General features: G+C 46.9%; 4 protein-coding genes across 4 annotated transcripts; 2 read left to right on the forward strand and 2 right to left on the reverse strand.

Annotated features, from left to right (window-relative positions):
- The first annotated feature begins 12 nt into the window (after window positions 1–12).
- LOC6551790 (high-affinity choline transporter 1) lies at window positions 13–5,934 on the forward strand. The gene is made up of 6 exons (XM_001979579.3): window positions 13–744; window positions 1,592–1,958; window positions 2,074–2,658; window positions 2,767–3,088; window positions 3,170–3,442; window positions 3,560–5,934. Exons 2-6 carry the CDS (start codon window positions 1,685–1,687, stop codon window positions 3,948–3,950), a joined length of 1,845 nt encoding a protein of 614 aa, XP_001979615.1. The 5' UTR covers window positions 13–744; window positions 1,592–1,684; the 3' UTR covers window positions 3,951–5,934.
- An 832-nt stretch (window positions 5,935–6,766) lies between these two features.
- LOC6551789 (extensin) lies at window positions 6,767–11,707 on the reverse strand. Its single transcript, XM_001979578.3, is given in 5 exon segments — window positions 6,767–9,562; window positions 10,128–10,171; window positions 10,174–10,197; window positions 11,582–11,617; window positions 11,620–11,707. Coding segments are annotated over 5 exon segments (2,766 nt in total). The 3' UTR covers window positions 6,767–6,988.
- Window positions 11,708–12,445: 738 nt separating this feature from the next.
- On the reverse strand, window positions 12,446–12,890 carry LOC6551788. Its single transcript, XM_001979577.3, has 2 exons — window positions 12,826–12,890; window positions 12,446–12,757 (listed from the first exon to the last, which is right to left on the reverse strand). Exons 1-2 carry the CDS (start codon window positions 12,833–12,835, stop codon window positions 12,483–12,485), a joined length of 285 nt encoding a protein of 94 aa, XP_001979613.1. The 5' UTR covers window positions 12,836–12,890; the 3' UTR covers window positions 12,446–12,482.
- Window positions 12,891–14,444: 1,554 nt separating this feature from the next.
- Window positions 14,445–14,845, forward strand: LOC6551787. The gene is made up of 2 exons (XM_001979576.3): window positions 14,445–14,463; window positions 14,537–14,845. The coding sequence occupies exons 1-2, from the start codon at window positions 14,454–14,456 to the stop codon at window positions 14,809–14,811; spliced, it is 285 nt and encodes a 94-aa protein (XP_001979612.1). The 5' UTR covers window positions 14,445–14,453; the 3' UTR covers window positions 14,812–14,845.
- The last annotated feature ends 3,417 nt before the right edge of the window (window positions 14,846–18,262 follow it).

Genomic DNA, 18,262 nt, shown 5'->3' on the forward strand with positions numbered 1-18,262 from the left:
CTCGGCTCAGCCATTTTCCGTCGAAGAGGCCATCGGTTCGCCGATGGGACTCCAGTACTTGAACTTCCAATTCAGTTATAATTTCGTCGCTCTAACCGCCAACACGGTCCGACGGCTGAACGTGGAAACGTGTTTTTAGTTTACCAATAGCCCGTAGTCGAATGGTCATTTGTTTTTCAAACCCGAATGGCTTTAATTTGATTGCCTAATTCATTTTCAAATATCGATCTGATTGGATTCAGTCCACCTTGAAGTTTGGATCGATTTAATAGGCCAGGCCACTCGATTGCAGTTCAAACAAACCACCTGAACGTGTGGGTGGTTGGATTTTTATATAATCTGAAACATTTTCGACAACTTCTCGGGTGCGGAGCTAGTGGCATTGGTTTAATGCGGCCGTCACGCGTTTCCCCAACAGCCGGAGCACATGTGCGGGTTACATTTTAGGACGCGTAACAGTCCGTCTCAGAAGACGTCCCTCCGCTGGGGCGACTGCTGTCTAGCCTAATCTACTGTTCTAGTGTTCCGACCGCGATTCGAGTTCCTAGCCGGAGACCTCACCAGCGATTTCGATCGACCTACTACTACGGGACATCCCGCATCCACCAAGAGCCCTTTTGGAGCAGGAAATGTTGCATAAGCTGAGGCGCATTTGATTGGCGCGCTTCTCTGATTGCCGTCGCTAAGCTCCAGAATCGAAAATTGGCGTCCGCTTGAACTTGGCGCACAAATCGCAAGGCAGAGGTGAGTGGCTACCCGCAAATGCGATGGGTCATGCGCAGATTGCTGGGGGGGATTACCCCTGCTAGTCCGATGCGCTCCGTGCTTTGCTCAATTTTGTGAATGAAGCAGCCACAAGGGGGCATTGAGGCACACGGATTGAGGGGTTCTCGCGGTGCCCGCCCGCTTGACGTGGCTATGACGTACTCGACTCCCCACACACAAGGCGCTCGGAATTGTTTATGTGTTTCACATAAGCGCAGTCCCAACAATCCCGCTCCCAACTCGGTCTGTTACATAAGCGGGACACGTGCGTGCGCCTGCAATCACAATTAATTTCCGCACATTTGAATGGCTTTCAGTATTGCTTAAATTACTTGGGAACTAAAAGCTGTCGTTAGTAAACTTTTAAATATTACACTATACAAATTATTATTTTATTTATTACTACTAAGATTGTTAAAAGAAGTTTATATCATTTTGCATGGGTATTTATACGATTCTATTAGCTTTGACAGACAATACCGAGAGCCAAAGATAGAATCTAACCTCTATGGGGATTATAATTATAGGGCCGTAGAGGTCAAACCCAATGCAATAGCTCCTTAATTGCGCGCCATTAACAAGGACGCATTTTGTCTAGGTGGGCGGGACGATGAGGGACGAGAGGGAAGTGGGGCCAACTCCCATTATATCCTTGCAAACAAAGGTCAGGCGCACCTGAGGCCATGGCCAATGCATTGGCTTAATATTTAATGCCCCGCGCTGTCGCTAGTTAATTGAAAAATGAGGTCCTGCCGGCCGCGGCCGCCATATTAACCATTATGCTCAAGGCTGTAGCTCCATGTGAAACCCTTGTATTCCATTACAGCCCAAAGGTCAACCCCATTCCGAGAGTATTTGGTTACAGCAGCGCGTGGAAAGGCGAGGGTTTCGTAGCCAAGGACACGCCCGAACTGCAAGGATGATCAATATCGCCGGCGTGGTGAGCATTGTGCTCTTCTACCTCCTGATCCTGGTCGTGGGCATTTGGGCCGGTCGCAAGAAGCAGTCCGGCAATGACTCGGAGGAGGAGGTGATGCTGGCCGGGCGCTCCATCGGCCTCTTCGTGGGCATCTTCACCATGACGGCCACCTGGGTGGGTGGCGGCTACATCAACGGCACGGCGGAGGCTATATACACATCGGGTCTGGTGTGGTGCCAGGCTCCATTTGGATACGCTCTGAGCTTGGTATTTGGTAAGCGCTGCACGGATGTGATAGCAATTAAGAATAGTTTGTTATTTTGGCTGAATTTAAATGAAAAATTAATTATACTTATATCCGAAATTTCTTCTCCCTCATCCAAACTCAGGTGGCATCTTCTTCGCCAATCCCATGCGCAAGCAGGGCTACATCACCATGCTGGACCCGCTGCAGGATTCCTTCGGTGAGCGGATGGGAGGACTGCTCTTCCTGCCCGCTCTCTGCGGCGAGGTCTTCTGGGCAGCCGGCATCCTGGCTGCACTTGGAGCCACTCTGTCGGTGATAATCGACATGGATCACCGCACCTCGGTGATCCTGTCCTCCTGCATCGCCATCTTCTACACACTCTTCGGTGGACTGTACTCCGTGGCGTATACGGACGTGATCCAGTTGTTCTGCATCTTCATCGGTCTATGGATGTGCATTCCCTTCGCCTGGAGCAACGAGCACGTGGGCAGCCTGAGCGACCTGGAGGTGGACTGGATCGGGCACGTGGAGCCCAAAAAACATTGGCTATACATAGACTACGGCTTGCTGCTCGTCTTTGGGGGCATTCCTTGGCAGGTCTACTTCCAGCGAGTGCTGTCCAGCAAAACGGCAGGAAGGGCCCAGCTCCTGTCCTATGTCGCAGCAGCCGGATGCATTTTGATGGCCATTCCCCCGGTGCTCATCGGAGCGATTGCCAAGGCCACACGTGAGTCCTAGCTAGACACATACGAGTGATACATTCCCGAAATAGAAACCGCAGATGGCAGCTTACGATTGCACCTTTAACTAATGTCTGTTTTCCTTTCTTTGACAGCTTGGAACGAGACAGATTACAAGGGACCCTATCCCCTGACGGTGGACGAGACGAGCATGATTCTGCCCATGGTGCTGCAGTACCTCACGCCCGACTTCGTGTCCTTCTTTGGATTGGGCGCTGTTTCCGCCGCCGTGATGTCCTCCGCTGATTCTTCGGTGCTCTCCGCCGCCTCCATGTTCGCCCGGAACGTGTACAAATTGATTTTCCGTCAGAAGGCGTCCGAGATGGAAATCATTTGGGTGATGCGAATCGCCATCATTGTGGTGGGCATCCTGGCCACCATCATGGCCCTCACCATTCCCTCCATCTACGGCTTGTGGTGCGTGAGAAGATGCATTATTCACCCCCCAACTGGCAGCTCATTTTGCTAAGTGCCTGCTCCGCACATTTCTCCCCACAGGTCCATGTGCTCGGATCTGGTCTACGTCATCCTGTTCCCGCAGCTGCTGATGGTGGTGCACTTCAAGAAGCACTGCAACACGTACGGCAGCTTGTCGGCATACATTGTGGCCCTGGTCATCCGACTGTCGGGCGGTGAGGCCATCTTGGGACTGGCTCCGTTGATCAAGTATCCCGGCTACGACGAGGAGACCAAGGAGCAGATGTTCCCCTTCCGCACCATGGCCATGCTGCTCAGCCTGGTCACCCTCATCTCCGTCTCCTGGTGGACTAAGTGAGTATAAGCCAATGGAAATTGTAGGAATTAAGATTATTATTATTAAATATGTAATTTATTTTACTGTAAGATAGTTGACCAATTAAATGTAACCCTTCGCTTGATCAATTCCAGAATGATGTTCGAGTCCGGCAAGTTGCCGCCCAGCTACGACTACTTCCGCTGCGTGGTCAACATACCGGAGGATGTGCAGCGCGTGGGCGATCCCTCGGAGTCGGGTGAGCAGCTATCCGTGATGGCCGGACCCATGGCCCGCTCCTACGGAGCGGCCACAATGGCGGGCAAGGATGAGCGCAATGGCCGCATCAATCCCGCGCTGGAATCGGACGACGACCTGCCGGTGGCAGAGGCACGACGCATCAACCAGGAGACGGCGCAGGCGCAGGTCAAGAAGATGCTGGATAACGCCACTGGAGTCAAGCCTTCGGGCGGAGGAGGTGGCCACCTCCAGAGCCAAAGCGGGATGGCCATGCCCACTGCCGAGCAGGATAATACGGCCTTCTGAGCGGAGTAGAAAACCCCATGGCATCTTGGCAGCTGAATGCCCGAAATTAGGCTGCAGTTGATACCAGAGAATTATCCGATTTTATGTTGCGCTTGTTAGGGGGACACAAATGGGGGCAGTTGGGGTCATCAGATCGTGGGAAGGAGTACAGAAAGTATTAGGAAACGTACGTTAAACACACAAGTGCTCAGGTAAAAAGTGCAGAAAGCTGATCGTAAGGTTTACATTTTCATTTAGCCAACTTATTGTGTATAGTTTCTACAAGCTTAAAGCGTTCTATCGGTATTCATTTTGATGTTAGAGTATCTATGTGTAAATGTTCAGAAACCGATTGACGACTACCTACTACATATCAACTGCATTTTCCTCGCCCGAGAATTGCATAGGAATACGTATTACCCCAAAGAGTTAGCCCATAAAGTTAAAGAGGCTATGGAATAAGTGAGCATAGCATTTGAGCAATATGAATTGGCATTCCTGGCATTAGCATATCGATCTTATACTACATAGATGCATATAATGTGAATCATGTGTCCTTCCAGAACGAACAAAGCTAAGCAAACTAACCACAAACCAATGCAAACGAAACATATCAAAACAAGGCGGACTATATCAGTATACATATCACTCGAGTAAGCTATATAGGAGAATCGGGGTATACAAACATCCACTATATCCAAAAAGTAGTCGTGTAAGTGAGCGAAAACGAGGCATATCGAGTTATATAGGAATGAATTTTAGCTGCTCTCAAAGAGCAAAACCACAAGGTACATGGCAGATGATAAACAGGAAGCCGATCTATATATAACATGTTGCGTCGTAGTACCTAAATATATACCTATACAAAATCATATACACAAGCATATATATACATATCTAGAGCCAGCCACTGAATTTAGAGAGTTATACCCAAGGAAACAACCACGACATGACCCAGAAACCTGCGAAAGAACCATTGGCAAGGGAGTTTCTGATCTACATATATAAACACACGCTGCCTGAACCCCAAACCTCAAATCCCAACCTTTGATCTCAACGTTACTCCAAAGGGAAGCCTATTTGAATATAGTTTTCCTAGCGATGTGCGTTGGCTCCTCCGTTCGAAAGTCTCTCGGTTCACTTGTTACTCTTTCGACCCGTTGGAAAGAACTTATCTAAATCTGAAATCTGAAATCTGAATTACTAAACTCAACTCAAGTAAGCTAATATGCATACGAGTTTATAACTTGGTTATGGAAAATACCACAACTACATACAACTCATTAAATTGTAATAAATGTTGACTGCTTTTTGATTGAGCCTCGTATGTTTGTTGTATCGGGGTAGTTTTTTAACGTTTACATAAGTGAAACTAACTAAGAAGAGTTTGAGTCCATTTAGGATTATCTACCATATGATACCAGCATATCTGTTCGTTGTTATTGTTATTATCTCTTGCATCAGATCTGAGTGTGTCAATTTCGATAGCGTTTGAATCCGTTTAACTAAGGAGTTTGACTAAATTTCCGGAGATCCTACATAAGTAATCCTACATAAGTGTGTTTGTATTCCATGTTTCGCGTTTCGTTGTGCTGTTGACCAGGTTTGTAAATATGCAAATTATAATTACTCGAATCGTTTGTAAAGTTACTATCAACTAAACCAAAACCACCAAATAATTTATGCATTCAAGTGCGATGACTTCGCTTGGTTAAAACAGGCGAAACGATTCTGTTTTGCTATTTGTTAAATATACTCGTACCTACTTCTGTTATTGTTAACCAAACTTGGTCCATCACTCCAAGTTACCTTAGTGGCATTATGTTAACCGAAATAAAAGAAATGAACTAAAATAAAAACACAAATACAAATATAAATACAAATGAATAGGACGAAGGGTTACGATATACATGATGTATTAAGATCAAAGTAAACCGAATACATATCAATGTTTTAAGCATAGCAAAATGGAATAAATCGAAAAAAGTATTTAATAAATAAAAGGTATATATATCTACATCAAAATGGTTTCTCTGTTGCCCCAGAGCCGAAATCCGTCTACTTATTTATTCTATTTCTCAGCACTTATATATTTTGCCGACTAACTGACTGGCTTGTGAAATAAATGCGAGTATTACGAGCCAACAAAAGCCGCCAAGTGACGACCCGCAGACAATGGAACCGTACTATCATGCCAGATGGAAATTTCTCAGACCAACTTAAAGAGCAAAGAGCTCTTGTCGGTGTCGCATCTCATCGGTTCCAGCCGAGTCCAAAGCCACCAGACAATGCATCTTTGGACTCACAGTGACGAGAATGTGGCAACTATGCGACAGTTACTTATTTTATTTAGTCGAAAGTCAGTCGGTTAAATTGCCAAAGTCAGAGAACCATAGCCGAACCATAGAGATCTGCGATCTCAACTGGTTTCAATTAGCATGCTAATGATGCAGTTGCAGCTGTATCTGTTGCATCTGCTGTGGCAATTAAGTTGTAATCGCAATTAGATGGAAATCGCCCTTCTCCATCATAAGCTCATAACTTGTGTCGCTCGAGAATTCCCCCTAATTGTGGCCCCCGGTCGAGATGTCTTGTTGCAGGGGATGTTGCTGTGGCAGCTATCCGAATATCCGGTATATCTGCTATGTTCGCAAAACTTTTCATTGTTAGCCGACTTGAGCCTTCAACTGCCATTGGGTCGACTTCACCATCCCCACTTCCACGGCTGTCAATTAGTCAATTGGAATTCCGCGAATGTCGCGAATCGCTGGCATCGCTGGCATCGCGGATGTGAAGGGAACCGATCGCCCAGAACTGATGGCTTCTACGAGCTGCTATGATCTTCATGGAGTTGTTTATTTAACAAACGTTTCGAGATTTACATCTAATGGTGCAGTGAATTAAGGCTAGATTTCCATATAGGAGAAAGAGGAATGGGCGAATTGGTTGCTTGTCATTTGGGGAATAATTTACAATGGCGACGGCGATGATATGATGTGGTGGTTGAGTATTCGAAGGCACGTGGCGTATGCGTGATGCGTTGCGTATGCGGCAGCTGCTCACTTCTTGCGATAGGTGTAGCCACCGTCGGCACTGTAGCTCTGCTGAATGGTCTCGGGCACCTGGCTGGGTCCGTTGTACTCGTAGCCGGAGTCCTGGGACGGGGCACTTGGGTAGGGACCGGAGCTGGAGGATCCACTGGAGGGAGCAGCACTGTAGCTGGACGAGGGTGCGCTGGAGAAGTTCAGGCCGGAGCCGGCGGACGGAGCTCCATAGGAGCTGGACGGTGCCGAGGGATAGCCACCACTGCTGCTCGACGAGGATCCGCTGAAGGACGATGATGAGGACGAGAATGAGCTGGCGCCCAGTCCAGTGGAGGGAGCTCCATAGGAAGAGGAGGGTGCGCTGAACGAGGGCGATGCTCCTGCGGCAGGTGCTCCGTACGAGGCAGATGGGGCAGCGATCGGGGCCGAGTACGAGTTGGATGGAGCAGACGGGTAAGGTCCTCCGCTGTTGGAGCTCGGACTGGGTGCGGAGTAAGACGAAGAGGGAGCTGATGGGTAGGGTCCTCCACTGCTCGAGCTGGAACTGGGAGCGGAGTACGAAGATGAGGGAGCAGCGGCATATGGTCCACCCGAGCTGGAGCTAGAGCTGGGTGCGGAGTACGAAGAGGAGGGAGCCGAAGAATAGGGTCCTCCACTGTTGGCTGAAGGACTTGGTGCCGAATACGAGGATGAAGGAGCTGCAGCATAGGGGCCACCGCTGTTTGATCCTGGGCTAGGTGCCGCGTAAGACGAGGATGGAGCCGAAGGATAAGATCCACCACTGTTGGCAGAGGCACTGGGAGCGGAGTACGAGGACGATGGAGCAGCTGCGTAAGGTCCGCCACTGTTGGATCCAGAGCTGGGTGCCGAGTAGGACGAAGACGGAGCCGAGGCATAAGGGCCTCCACTGCTGGAGCTCGAACTGGGGGCAGAGTAGGATGAGGAAGGAGCCGAGGGGTACGATCCACCGCTGTTAGCACTGGCACTGGGAGCAGCGTACGAGCTGGACGGAGCGGATTGGAATGATCCATGACTGGAACCCTTGCTTGGGGCGCTGAACGAGAATGAGGGAGCGGTCGAGAAGCTTGCGCTGCTTGAGCCTGATCCACTGCTGGGAGCGCCGTAGCTGGACGATGGTGGCGAGATGGGCTGGAACGAAGCGGTTGGAGCTCCGTATGAGGACGATGGGGGTGCCACTGGTGCTTCATAAGAGGAAGAAGGTCCGGATGAGTAGCCACTGCTTCCCAGGCTCTGGGTCTTTGATGGTGCTCCGTAGTTGGTCAATGGCGCCGAGGGCAAGGGCACAAAGCTGCTCACACTGGGTGCTCCGTAGCTGGAAGAGGGCTTCGATGGACGCGAAACTGGTGGCAGGTAGGAGCTGACAGGCGCCTGAGGCGGTGCTCCATAGCTCGATGAAGGTGGTGCGGGTGCTGACTTGGGAGGTCCGTAAGAGGAGGAGGGCGCAGAAGGTGCTCCATAGGAGGAAGATGGTGGTGCAGGTGCTCCGTAGGAGGAAGATGGTGGTGCAGGTGCTCCGTAGGAGGAAGACGGTGGGGCAGGTGCTCCATAAGACTTGGAAGGAGCAGCAGGCGCTCCATACGAAGAAGATGGAGGAGCAGGGGCTCCATAAGATTTTGATGGCGGTGCGGGGGCTCCATAAGATGAGGATGGTGGTGCAGGTGCTCCGTAGGAGGAAGATGGTGGGGCAGGTGCTCCATAAGACTTGGAAGGAGCAGCAGGCGCTCCATACGAAGAAGATGGAGGAGCAGGGGCTCCATAAGATTTGGATGGCGGTGCGGGGGCTCCATAAGATGAGGATGGTGCTGCAGGTGCTCCGTATGATGAAGATGGTGGGGCAGGTGCCGCTGGTGCTCCGTACGAAGAAGATGGAGGAGCAGGTGCTCCGTAAGATTTGGACGGTGGAGCGGGAGCTCCATAGGACGATGATGGTGCGGCAGGTGCTCCATAAGACGAAGATGGTGGGGCGGGGGCGCCGTATGAGGATGAAGGGGCAGCGGGCCTCGGGGCTCCATAGCTGGAAGAAGGTGCGGACTTGGGCGGGCCGTACTTGCTGGAGGGTGGAGCTGGTGCACCATAACTCTGGGAAGGGGGCGCGGACTTCGGGGGCCCATAGCTAGAAGAGGGCGGGGCACCATAGCTCTGCGAAGGCGGAGCGGGTCTCGGGGCTCCATAGCTGGAGGATGGGCGACGATGATGGGGCTTCTTGGCCTGTGGCGGTGGTCCGTACGACTGGCTAGGCCGACCCTGCGGTGGTCCATAGCTGGACGAGGGACGGGAGGCTGGTGGTCCATAGGAACTGGAGGGGCGTGCAGCCGGAGCCGGATATGGGCCACCCGATGAAGCACTTTGGGGTGGAGCCGCATAGCTGCTAGACGGAGCGGTGTTGAACGATGGCGACGGTCCGGAGGCGGGTGGCAGGTAAGAGCTGGCGGGCGGAGCACCATACTTGGAGGAGGGACGCTGGGGCGAACTGGGCGGCAAGTAGGCGTTGTTCACTGGTGGCTCCGCTCCGACATCGTGCACCAGCGAAACGGCCACGACGGCCACGGCGATGACACCGAAAAGCTGCTGCGAAAACGAGGAAATTAGTAAATTAGCTTTTTATGACGCACCGATCAATGATCCACATTAGAGCGATTTCTTCAGCTGTGCACTCTGAGAAAAGTCTATGCGAGTTGCACATGTTTAAAATAGCTTTCAACTTTAGGATCTCTACGAAGAGACACTAAGTGATTAATGATTAATACACTAATGAATAATAAACGTTGTAATTAAAGGCATTTTCACACCAAAAGAGGTGTAAATCAATTATTAATATGAAGTTTATAATATTCATATAATATTCATTATTCATTAATATTCATATATTATATATTAATAATATTATTAATATTTTTTCCAATAACTGCCTAATTGGTTCAGATAAATTAAACTGTGTTGAGTTTGAATAGTATTTAAAAGTTGTTCGTTCTAATTCTACTAAAAGATGATATATTTTCTAAGAAATAGCAATTGGGCTAAATAGGTATATGATTAAAAAATCTAGTAGTACTTCCAATACTATATGAAAATAAAGCAAAGCGAGTATATTTACTATATCTTAATGGGTTCATTTTAGTTTTAGTGCACTTACCACACGCATGACTGCTGCTTCTCCGGAGGATGAGCTCGGTGTGATGAGCTTCGAATGCAAATTAACCGAACTGCAAGGCGGGAGAGGGGGCATTAGAGAAAATCAGTTGAAAGTGGATTACTTGCAAAAAATAGTTATAGAAAGATTACGTTAATGTTGCATAAGTTTTAACAGCCACCAAGGCGACCGAGATGAGCAAGATGACCAAGATGAGCAAGATGACCGAGATGACCGAGATGACCGAGACTTAACCCACGGAGCGGACCTAATCGCTCGTCAATCTTGGCTCGGTCCGTCGGGTCGGCCAATGCCAAGAACTGGCCAGCAGGCGGAGCGTGTCGCCCGGCATTGAAAGTGGAGCCCCTGGTGAGCTGCCACTTGGGTTGCCGTTTTCGGCAAATCGCGGATGCAAACAAAAGCCACTGAAATCGCTGGCGAACCACATCCGAAGCTGAGTGAAACTCTCTTGTACTTTTTCGGCGCTTTTCTTGGGGGAAATTGAATATAAAAAGGGACTATAAACCGATTGTGGGCGTGATCGGCTGTGGCATAATGCTGGCTTTTATGACATTGCAAAACCAGCAGCGGCAGTTGGCAATTTCTCAGCGCCATTGCCATGCACCCCCACGGCATGAGGCATGTGGCATGAGGCATGTGGCATGTGGCTTGTTGCATGCGGAGTGACACATATTTGCCTCTCCAGCTACTCCAGCTACTGCTGCCAATTACTGTCTCCGCGTTTTGGCCACATTCGGAGGCGCCTGGCCCTGTCCCGTTGCGTCCAATTGTTGGTTTTTCAGCAATTCGCTTTATTGTTTGGCCCGCGACGCTTGTTTGGTTTTTTAGCGATTGCGACAAACTTAATTATTTTTCTAACTCTGACTAAGTGACTGAATGACCTGCTGAATGTGAGGCAACTCCTTATTGGCCATGCTGGTTATGCAATTTTCGAGGGTGACTTAGACTAGTTCTTTAGACTATTTTTGGTCCAGTATATTTTGACAGCAACTTGGGTTTTCTGAACTTTAGTTTGGGGAAATTAGTAACGAATGTAAAACACTTTTTTTTTAATTTTTCAATAAAAACTAAAATATTTCATGATAAAATATTGTCTACACTTTGTTATGTAATGAGTAAGAGTATTTTGAAAAAATGTTTCATTGTACCTGACTATTTCCGAAATACTTATAAGATAGTCCTGAGTTGACAATGAATATTTTATAATAATTTTATAGTTTGTTCTGGCAAAGCACTGTACTTTAAATGAATGGTGATAAATAAAATAGAACTTGAAACTTGTTTTTCACAGTAGCTGATAATAAACTATCCTTGCTTCTTTGCAAATTGTAATCATCCTGTCTAAAGACTTTGTCACTTAGTAACGATGATTTATGATGACGATGACGTGTGATGTATATGTGTACTTTTAAGTAAGTTATCCTTTATGCACTGACCGTTTTCGTGGGCACCAGCTGCTTCTTTGAGATTTTGGGGGCACTTTGCAGACGATGCTCTGCCGATGGACGAATGCGAACTACACTGCTGGTTGAGGCGCAGCATGCACTTTTATACAAAATCATAACCAGGCAAAGCCGCAAAAATACAGCAGAAAAAGCAACAACAACGCGGACAGACCAAAATCAAAAGCTCCAAGCCAAAACACAATGAGAAGAAGACGCTGGCAGCGGCATGTCTTCGAGTTCGAGTTTGGTACTTTATGTAACACTTCAAATGCACTCACTCTCCGCCGGAGCCACCAGCCACCAGCCACCAGCCACCACAGAAACCACCATCAAGCAGCCCAAGCAGCCAAAGCGGCCAAAACAAGCAAAGCGGCAAAAGCGGCAAAAGCTGCGCATCTGCCACAGAAAACATACAACAAAATAACAAAGGCAGCGGCAGCAACAAGCAGCTACTGCGATCGTGAAGCTTTCGGCACTTGCTTTGTTTTTGCCTGATAAATCCACTCGATCCGATGCCAAGTTCAGTGGCAACATCTGTCATCGGCTGCGTCTGGCTAAATTGGTCTATTAAAGTGGTTTATGCACACCCCTGCAATTTGTTTTGCCTTTTAAGGCTGGAAAAAAGGGTTAATTTCCCAAACATGTAGCGCATTTTCAGCCATTTGTGGTTGAGAACTCAAAGGCACATTGCATATGAGTGATTTACAACTTGTTACCAATGCAGTGGCAATCAACTTTGTAAAGTAATACAATGAGGCAATGCCAATGTTGATCCCTCAAGTGAAATGTTTTCGAATTATGTAGGAATAGTTGGAACAATTACCACTGGCCCAACCAATCAATAACCAAACAAAGTTGCAGTTGTGAACATTAAAGAGCCGGGTCATTTATTTTAGGCCACAGTCGGCGGCATCTCGGGCTTCTTCCAGATGTAGCTGGCCCATGGGATGCACTCCTTGAGCAGGTGCATGTAGGCCAGTCCGGAGGGGCAGTCCACCTCGGTGGCCGGAGTGCCGAGGGTCTCGCACAGCCAGTACTTGGCGGCATCGAAGTGGTGCGTGAAGGTCTGGCCAATCTCGGACTCGTCCTTGCAGGCGGAGCGACCTGCATCCGCGCTCACGCCCGCCACCAAAATGATGGCCAGAACGGCGGCAAACAGGGCAACAACTGATGAAAGCAAACGAATCAATAGGTTAACGATGCGAAATAACATTAAGATTCAACCTCACACCCACCAGACTTCATTTTTAGCTTTGAAAGTTTCTCGATAGAAGGCACCAACTGAGACCCTCATGTTTCGAGAATGGAACTTTTATACGTTCGACGGGGAGATGTGCCAAAAAAATAACCAAGTGAAAACAAGAATAATAAAAGTATTGACAACTTGACACACGCGTTCGTCGATTATTATCAAGGGAGCAGAGCGAAAAGTAGCTGAAAACAGCATCCTTATCGAGATGGTAGAAATTTTTTGGGCTTCAGGGGAGGGGAGAGTCGACAGATAGCAAATAAATTGAAGCATTATTTAATGCAGCATCAGGAAGGAGGAAGATAGCCAAGTGCATTTTTAATGGATTCTTCTTGTAGTGCCAAATATACTGTATTCAATTCGCACCCAGCCCATACATTTCATCATAGTTATAAGTTAAGCAATATAGTTTGATTTATGTATGGGCTATCCATTGCCGGCCACTTTATTTCACTTTAAATTCAAGCCATTTATTAGGGAGAAACTAATATATATGCATAAATATTTATCTCTTTTCGCAAAGCAAACGTTTTGATTGGTTTGATCTCTCCTTGAGATTGATTTGATTCACTGGGTTTTAGAACCAACAACAAACGTTCAGCACCCAATTAACAAGCCCACAAACAACTCAGCATTTATCCAGTCAACAGTCATCCAGCATAATAGCCATGACTATTTATTGACAGCTGGGTGAAGTGTGAACCCAGCTGGCGTGGCGAATCCACAATCGGATATTTCCATAATGCGTTAAACAAATGCTGAAATCTGAATCCGTTTAAAGTTTGCAACATTAAAGACTATCGGCCCCCCATTAATTAATTGCCGACTGTCTTTCCGATGCCTTTTTTATTATGATGTTTATTTTTGTTTTGTCGTTTTGCAAAGGTATTTTGCATTTATGTTAACTGTTTGTCTCTTTGGGCTTTGTTTGGCTGCGGTTTCGGCGCTTCAAACGCCCCAAGCGACTCGGGCGCCAGGCCACTTGACCAATATACCCGTAAATAGCAAAGAGGCAGCAGCAGCTGAAACAAAATATGGCAAAAAACCTCACGAAATGCGCCGACTAAAAACCGTTTAGCAGCAAGAGTGGGTCGAAGACAAAAACCCTGAAAATCGCTTACAAAATGTTTCAAAGTGTAATTACAGTTTCCGCATTGAGATTATGGCCAACCTGGGGAGATGGCAGCAGAAGGAGGTGGCCAATCAGCGACGCAACTCCCCAGCGGGTGACTATTTCTTTTTAATATGGTATGGTTGTATGGTTAAGGGACAAGATGACGCTGCCATATCGCAGCGCATGTGTTAAGCTAACTGATTATTTCAGGTTGGCCAAGATGTGATGGTGGCAACGCAGTGCAGCGGCTAATTATCGATTAAGTCGACACGCTCGGTCTTTGGGCCAAATCCAATTAATGCGGCCAAGTGAAATGCGACTCGTTATGATTGCCATTGCCCAAACAAACGGGGCGACATCCGCAGCAGGGAGCTAAAAATAAATTTAAAATTATTTGGACTAAGTGATTTTGCTTGTGCAGCAAGTGTCGCTGCGATAAGGAAAATTCGGCACTAGTATAAATATGCCAATTGACGGTCTTCAATTGCAACACTTTCATCATGTACAAGGGTGAGACACATCGCCTTGGATCTTCCAGGGAATTTTCCATTCATCTTTCCCAATTTTCAATTTTCTCCTGCAGTCTCCATCATTTGCTGCCTGCTCTTGGGCCTCTTCCTGGCCCTCAGCTCCGCCTACAATGGCCAGGACATCTACGCCGAGCCCAACTGCGCCATCGTCGAGGATCACGCTCGCAAGTTCCGCGACATCTCGGACCCCACTCACTACTGGGTGTGCCCCGAGGGTCAGGAGAAGGCCGACTACATCCAGTGCCCGGACAACTACGCCTTCATGGAGCCGGATCAGACCTGCGTTGTCTGGGAGCAGTGGAAGTGGATTGAGCCCTACACCAAATAAACAGCCAACTCTCGTACTGTTGCTGAACTTCTAAGCCATTTATGTTTCTTTTCTGCCGCCAAGCTTTGATTGGATTCGATTGGATTTACGGCCGGGTGGTTGGATCAGTGGTGGTGCCAATTAATTAATTATGTGTGCTACCTATGCACAGTAAAACCACTCTATGTTTGCTCAACTGAATTACGCTCCTAGTTTCTTCCTAAGGAACTATTTAATTTTGAAAGTGGGCCGCTAATTCGAAGAATTCATTAGTCAAAAGTACAAACTTAAGAGGATTTGTTTTAACATGTGTCCAATGATTATTTGGAATTATGTACCCTGCGTTACTTTTGCAGTATTTGAATTCCAAGCACGAAACCACCGATTTAATTGCATTTTTTTCGGTCCCTCATATACTTTTGAAATATTTGATCACCCAAAATGTGATCACAACTGATTGCAGTACCTCGTACTCAGCACCAATTAAACAAAAATCCCATGACAACCGCGGAATCTAAAACCACAAGTCACCTTAACCTAAGCATATTGTATAACTTGTATAACCTGGCAACTGCTGGTTGCGGCTGCCCAGTTATCACTGTAACGACTTGCCTTGGACCTGAACTTGAGCCTCCACCTGAACCTGCTGAACCTTCTGAACCCCAGGCCGAAGACCGATGAGGCAGAACTTTTAATTAACCACGGCGGAGATACACACACATTTGGGATGGGTTGGGATGGGTTCCCAGGGCCCTGGGCCGTGCCCGGAATATGAGATTCGTCTGATAAACGATAATTAGGCGATGCGTGTCTGTTGCGCTTGTAATGTTATCTAACACCTTCGATTGGCAATCAAAGCTGTTGCCGCTGTGCTGCTACCACAATCAATCAACTCGCATTGTGCGCGCTCCGAAGTCATTCAAAATGCGAAGAGGTGAAAAACTTGGAGCCCGGAGTGCTAGTGCTCCAATTTGGGGCTTAACAAAATACAAGTGTGCGTACAAAAATTGGGGCTCACATATATTTTCAAGTAAAAGTCATAAATATCAAAGCGTGGCGAAGAGAAACACAAGGGCTCGCATTAAAAGTGAAAAGTACTTCAATAAATTTAGTTAGAAATCATTGCCGCAATGCAAACACGCCGTTTTTTGTACAAATATACTATATTCGATGGATGCGGATGGCCTCAAGTGCGCGGTTCGTGGGCTCGTTGTGGATGCCCCACGGCGGCTGAAGTGCCCGTCGATGATGGCATCACATAATGAATTCGGCGGTGCCCTGGCACTCACCTTACCCAAAAGATCTCAGGCCCGCCATTGAAGAAAGTCTCTGTGGCCTTGACAAGGCGAGGAAGCTCCATTATCTGCGTGCAGATAAGACTCGATCCCAGTCCCAGTCCCACTCCCACTCCCACTCCCTTTGGCCATGACAAAGGTAATGGTAGTGGTAATGGTAATGGCAATGCCATTGGTAATGGTAATGGCCATGCCAACTAGACACTCATACTGCTCCTATTAGGGCAAAAACAAAGCACTGGCATTTGCCAATACAATATAGTAATGTGGGCTTGTGTTTATCAGATGTCGCCTCATTTTTGGGTTAAGATGCGCTGCAACCGCGGGCTTTGGCGCTCCAATCTCGAGTGCTTCGCCGCACTTGGCCAGCAATTACATCGAAGAACGACATCTATCATTATTCCCATTACGTATTTACCAGTATCTTCGTGCATCTGTGCAGAGATGTGCAAATAAGGCGAATACTCATACTCGAAGTACTCCGGCATTGAGCGAATTTCACGTCTTTGTATTCAGCTAATAATAAGTGCACATTAATGACGAACTCACTTAATGGCAGCTTTTGTTAATATCTTCGATACTATGTATGTATCAATAGAAGTAAGATTGAAATTCGTGCATTATATTTATGCAGTTAAAGATACGTTTGTAACAAAAAAGTATATATTTGTATAGAAGACTACGATTCTAAAAATGAAAAACATTAATAAAAAAGATATTGATATTTTAAGTTTGCTATTCATTTCTTCAAAGAAACTATTTTGATTTTATTTGTTCTGCCTTTACAGGGTTGAATAAATGAATATTTAATTATGTTTGAAAAGCTTTCAATATTTTGCCACAAAATGAAAAGTTTTCACAGAGAAAGACTTAAGTGTTCTTCAGTTTTTTTGATTTGCATTCAGGATAAACTTTTTAGACCTTGGCTAATAGTGTATGCGAAACTTTTCAGTTTCCACGTCATTTGGCCGCCGCCTGTCCTTAGTAATTATCTATCACAATCCATCTCAATCCAGCTGCCGAGCCAAAAACCGCAGACTGCTGCTTTGATTGATGGCTCCACTGAGTTGACTGATAAGAAAACATATGTACCCTCGATGTGGATACACATATATATCGTATATCTAATACACGGGCTGTCAGGCCAGGTGAGTGACAAATTGACATGTCGCAAAAATGATGAATCTAGCAGCGGCGGGCGGACAGAGGGGAAATCCACCGAAAGACACTTAGATATATGTACGTCTGGAAAGAGTGACTGTCCGAAGAAGTAGAATCCAAATGACCTTTCATCAAGCTGACAAATAAATTCAAAGCGACATGACTGCCAGAACCGCCCTCAGGCGAACTGAAAAATGTATTTGAGTGCCGTGGGCTCGAGTTTAGCATAGGTCAAAGTTCGCAAGTGAGGCGGGATTTCGGTTCAAGTCCATTGCTGACGTCATTGAGCCGGAGCATCCACATCCACGTACCCACATCAGGAGCATAATCCGGAGCAGTAAGCGAAACTGAAACCGAATCTGCGAGGCTGCAGGTTGAGGAATATCATCACCATCTCACCTGTCAGCCCTCACCTGTTTTTCTTGGTCGGCTGGCAATACAGGCAATCCCCTACGCGATATGCCCACATTAATTTTTCACAGTCTGCCTTTCTCTTAGGCATCCACAATTTATATGTATTAAAACTTTATTCCTCTTTCAAACGTCGCCGTTCATCTGCGATGATTGCGAGGGATCTGAGTGATTGAGGTCTGTCATTTGCCGGCTGTTAATTGAATTGGGGGGCTTATACAACCAGACAAGGCCCCAAAATGTTCAATATTTCAACAGTAAGCAAGAAAGTCCTTTGTGCGCCTCAAAAATAATTAGAACACTGGTTGCCATTTCCATTTACTGTCCTGTGCACTCAGAAGTTTCCAACAAAAAGGTCATTTCTAGATGATTGTTATCTAACAAAAAAATGGGAACAAGGTTAACATTTTAATTTGACACCCAAAAGTGGTTTGTCAACTTGAAAAATAAATATTTTTGAATATTTTTCACTGACGTTACGAAAACAATTAAATTGAAAGCTGTTAAGAAACTCGAGTTGCTAAAACCTCTTGAGACTTGTCGGTAAGTTTTTTCAGATTCAAAGTAAAGTATTATTACCGGGTCACCGGATCATAAGAGTTCTG

This window comes from Drosophila erecta, unplaced genomic scaffold (genome assembly GCF_003286155.1).
Source record: "Drosophila erecta strain 14021-0224.00,06,07 unplaced genomic scaffold, DereRS2 tig00000000-arrow-pilon, whole genome shotgun sequence".
Taxonomy (NCBI): domain Eukaryota; kingdom Metazoa; phylum Arthropoda; class Insecta; order Diptera; family Drosophilidae; genus Drosophila; species Drosophila erecta.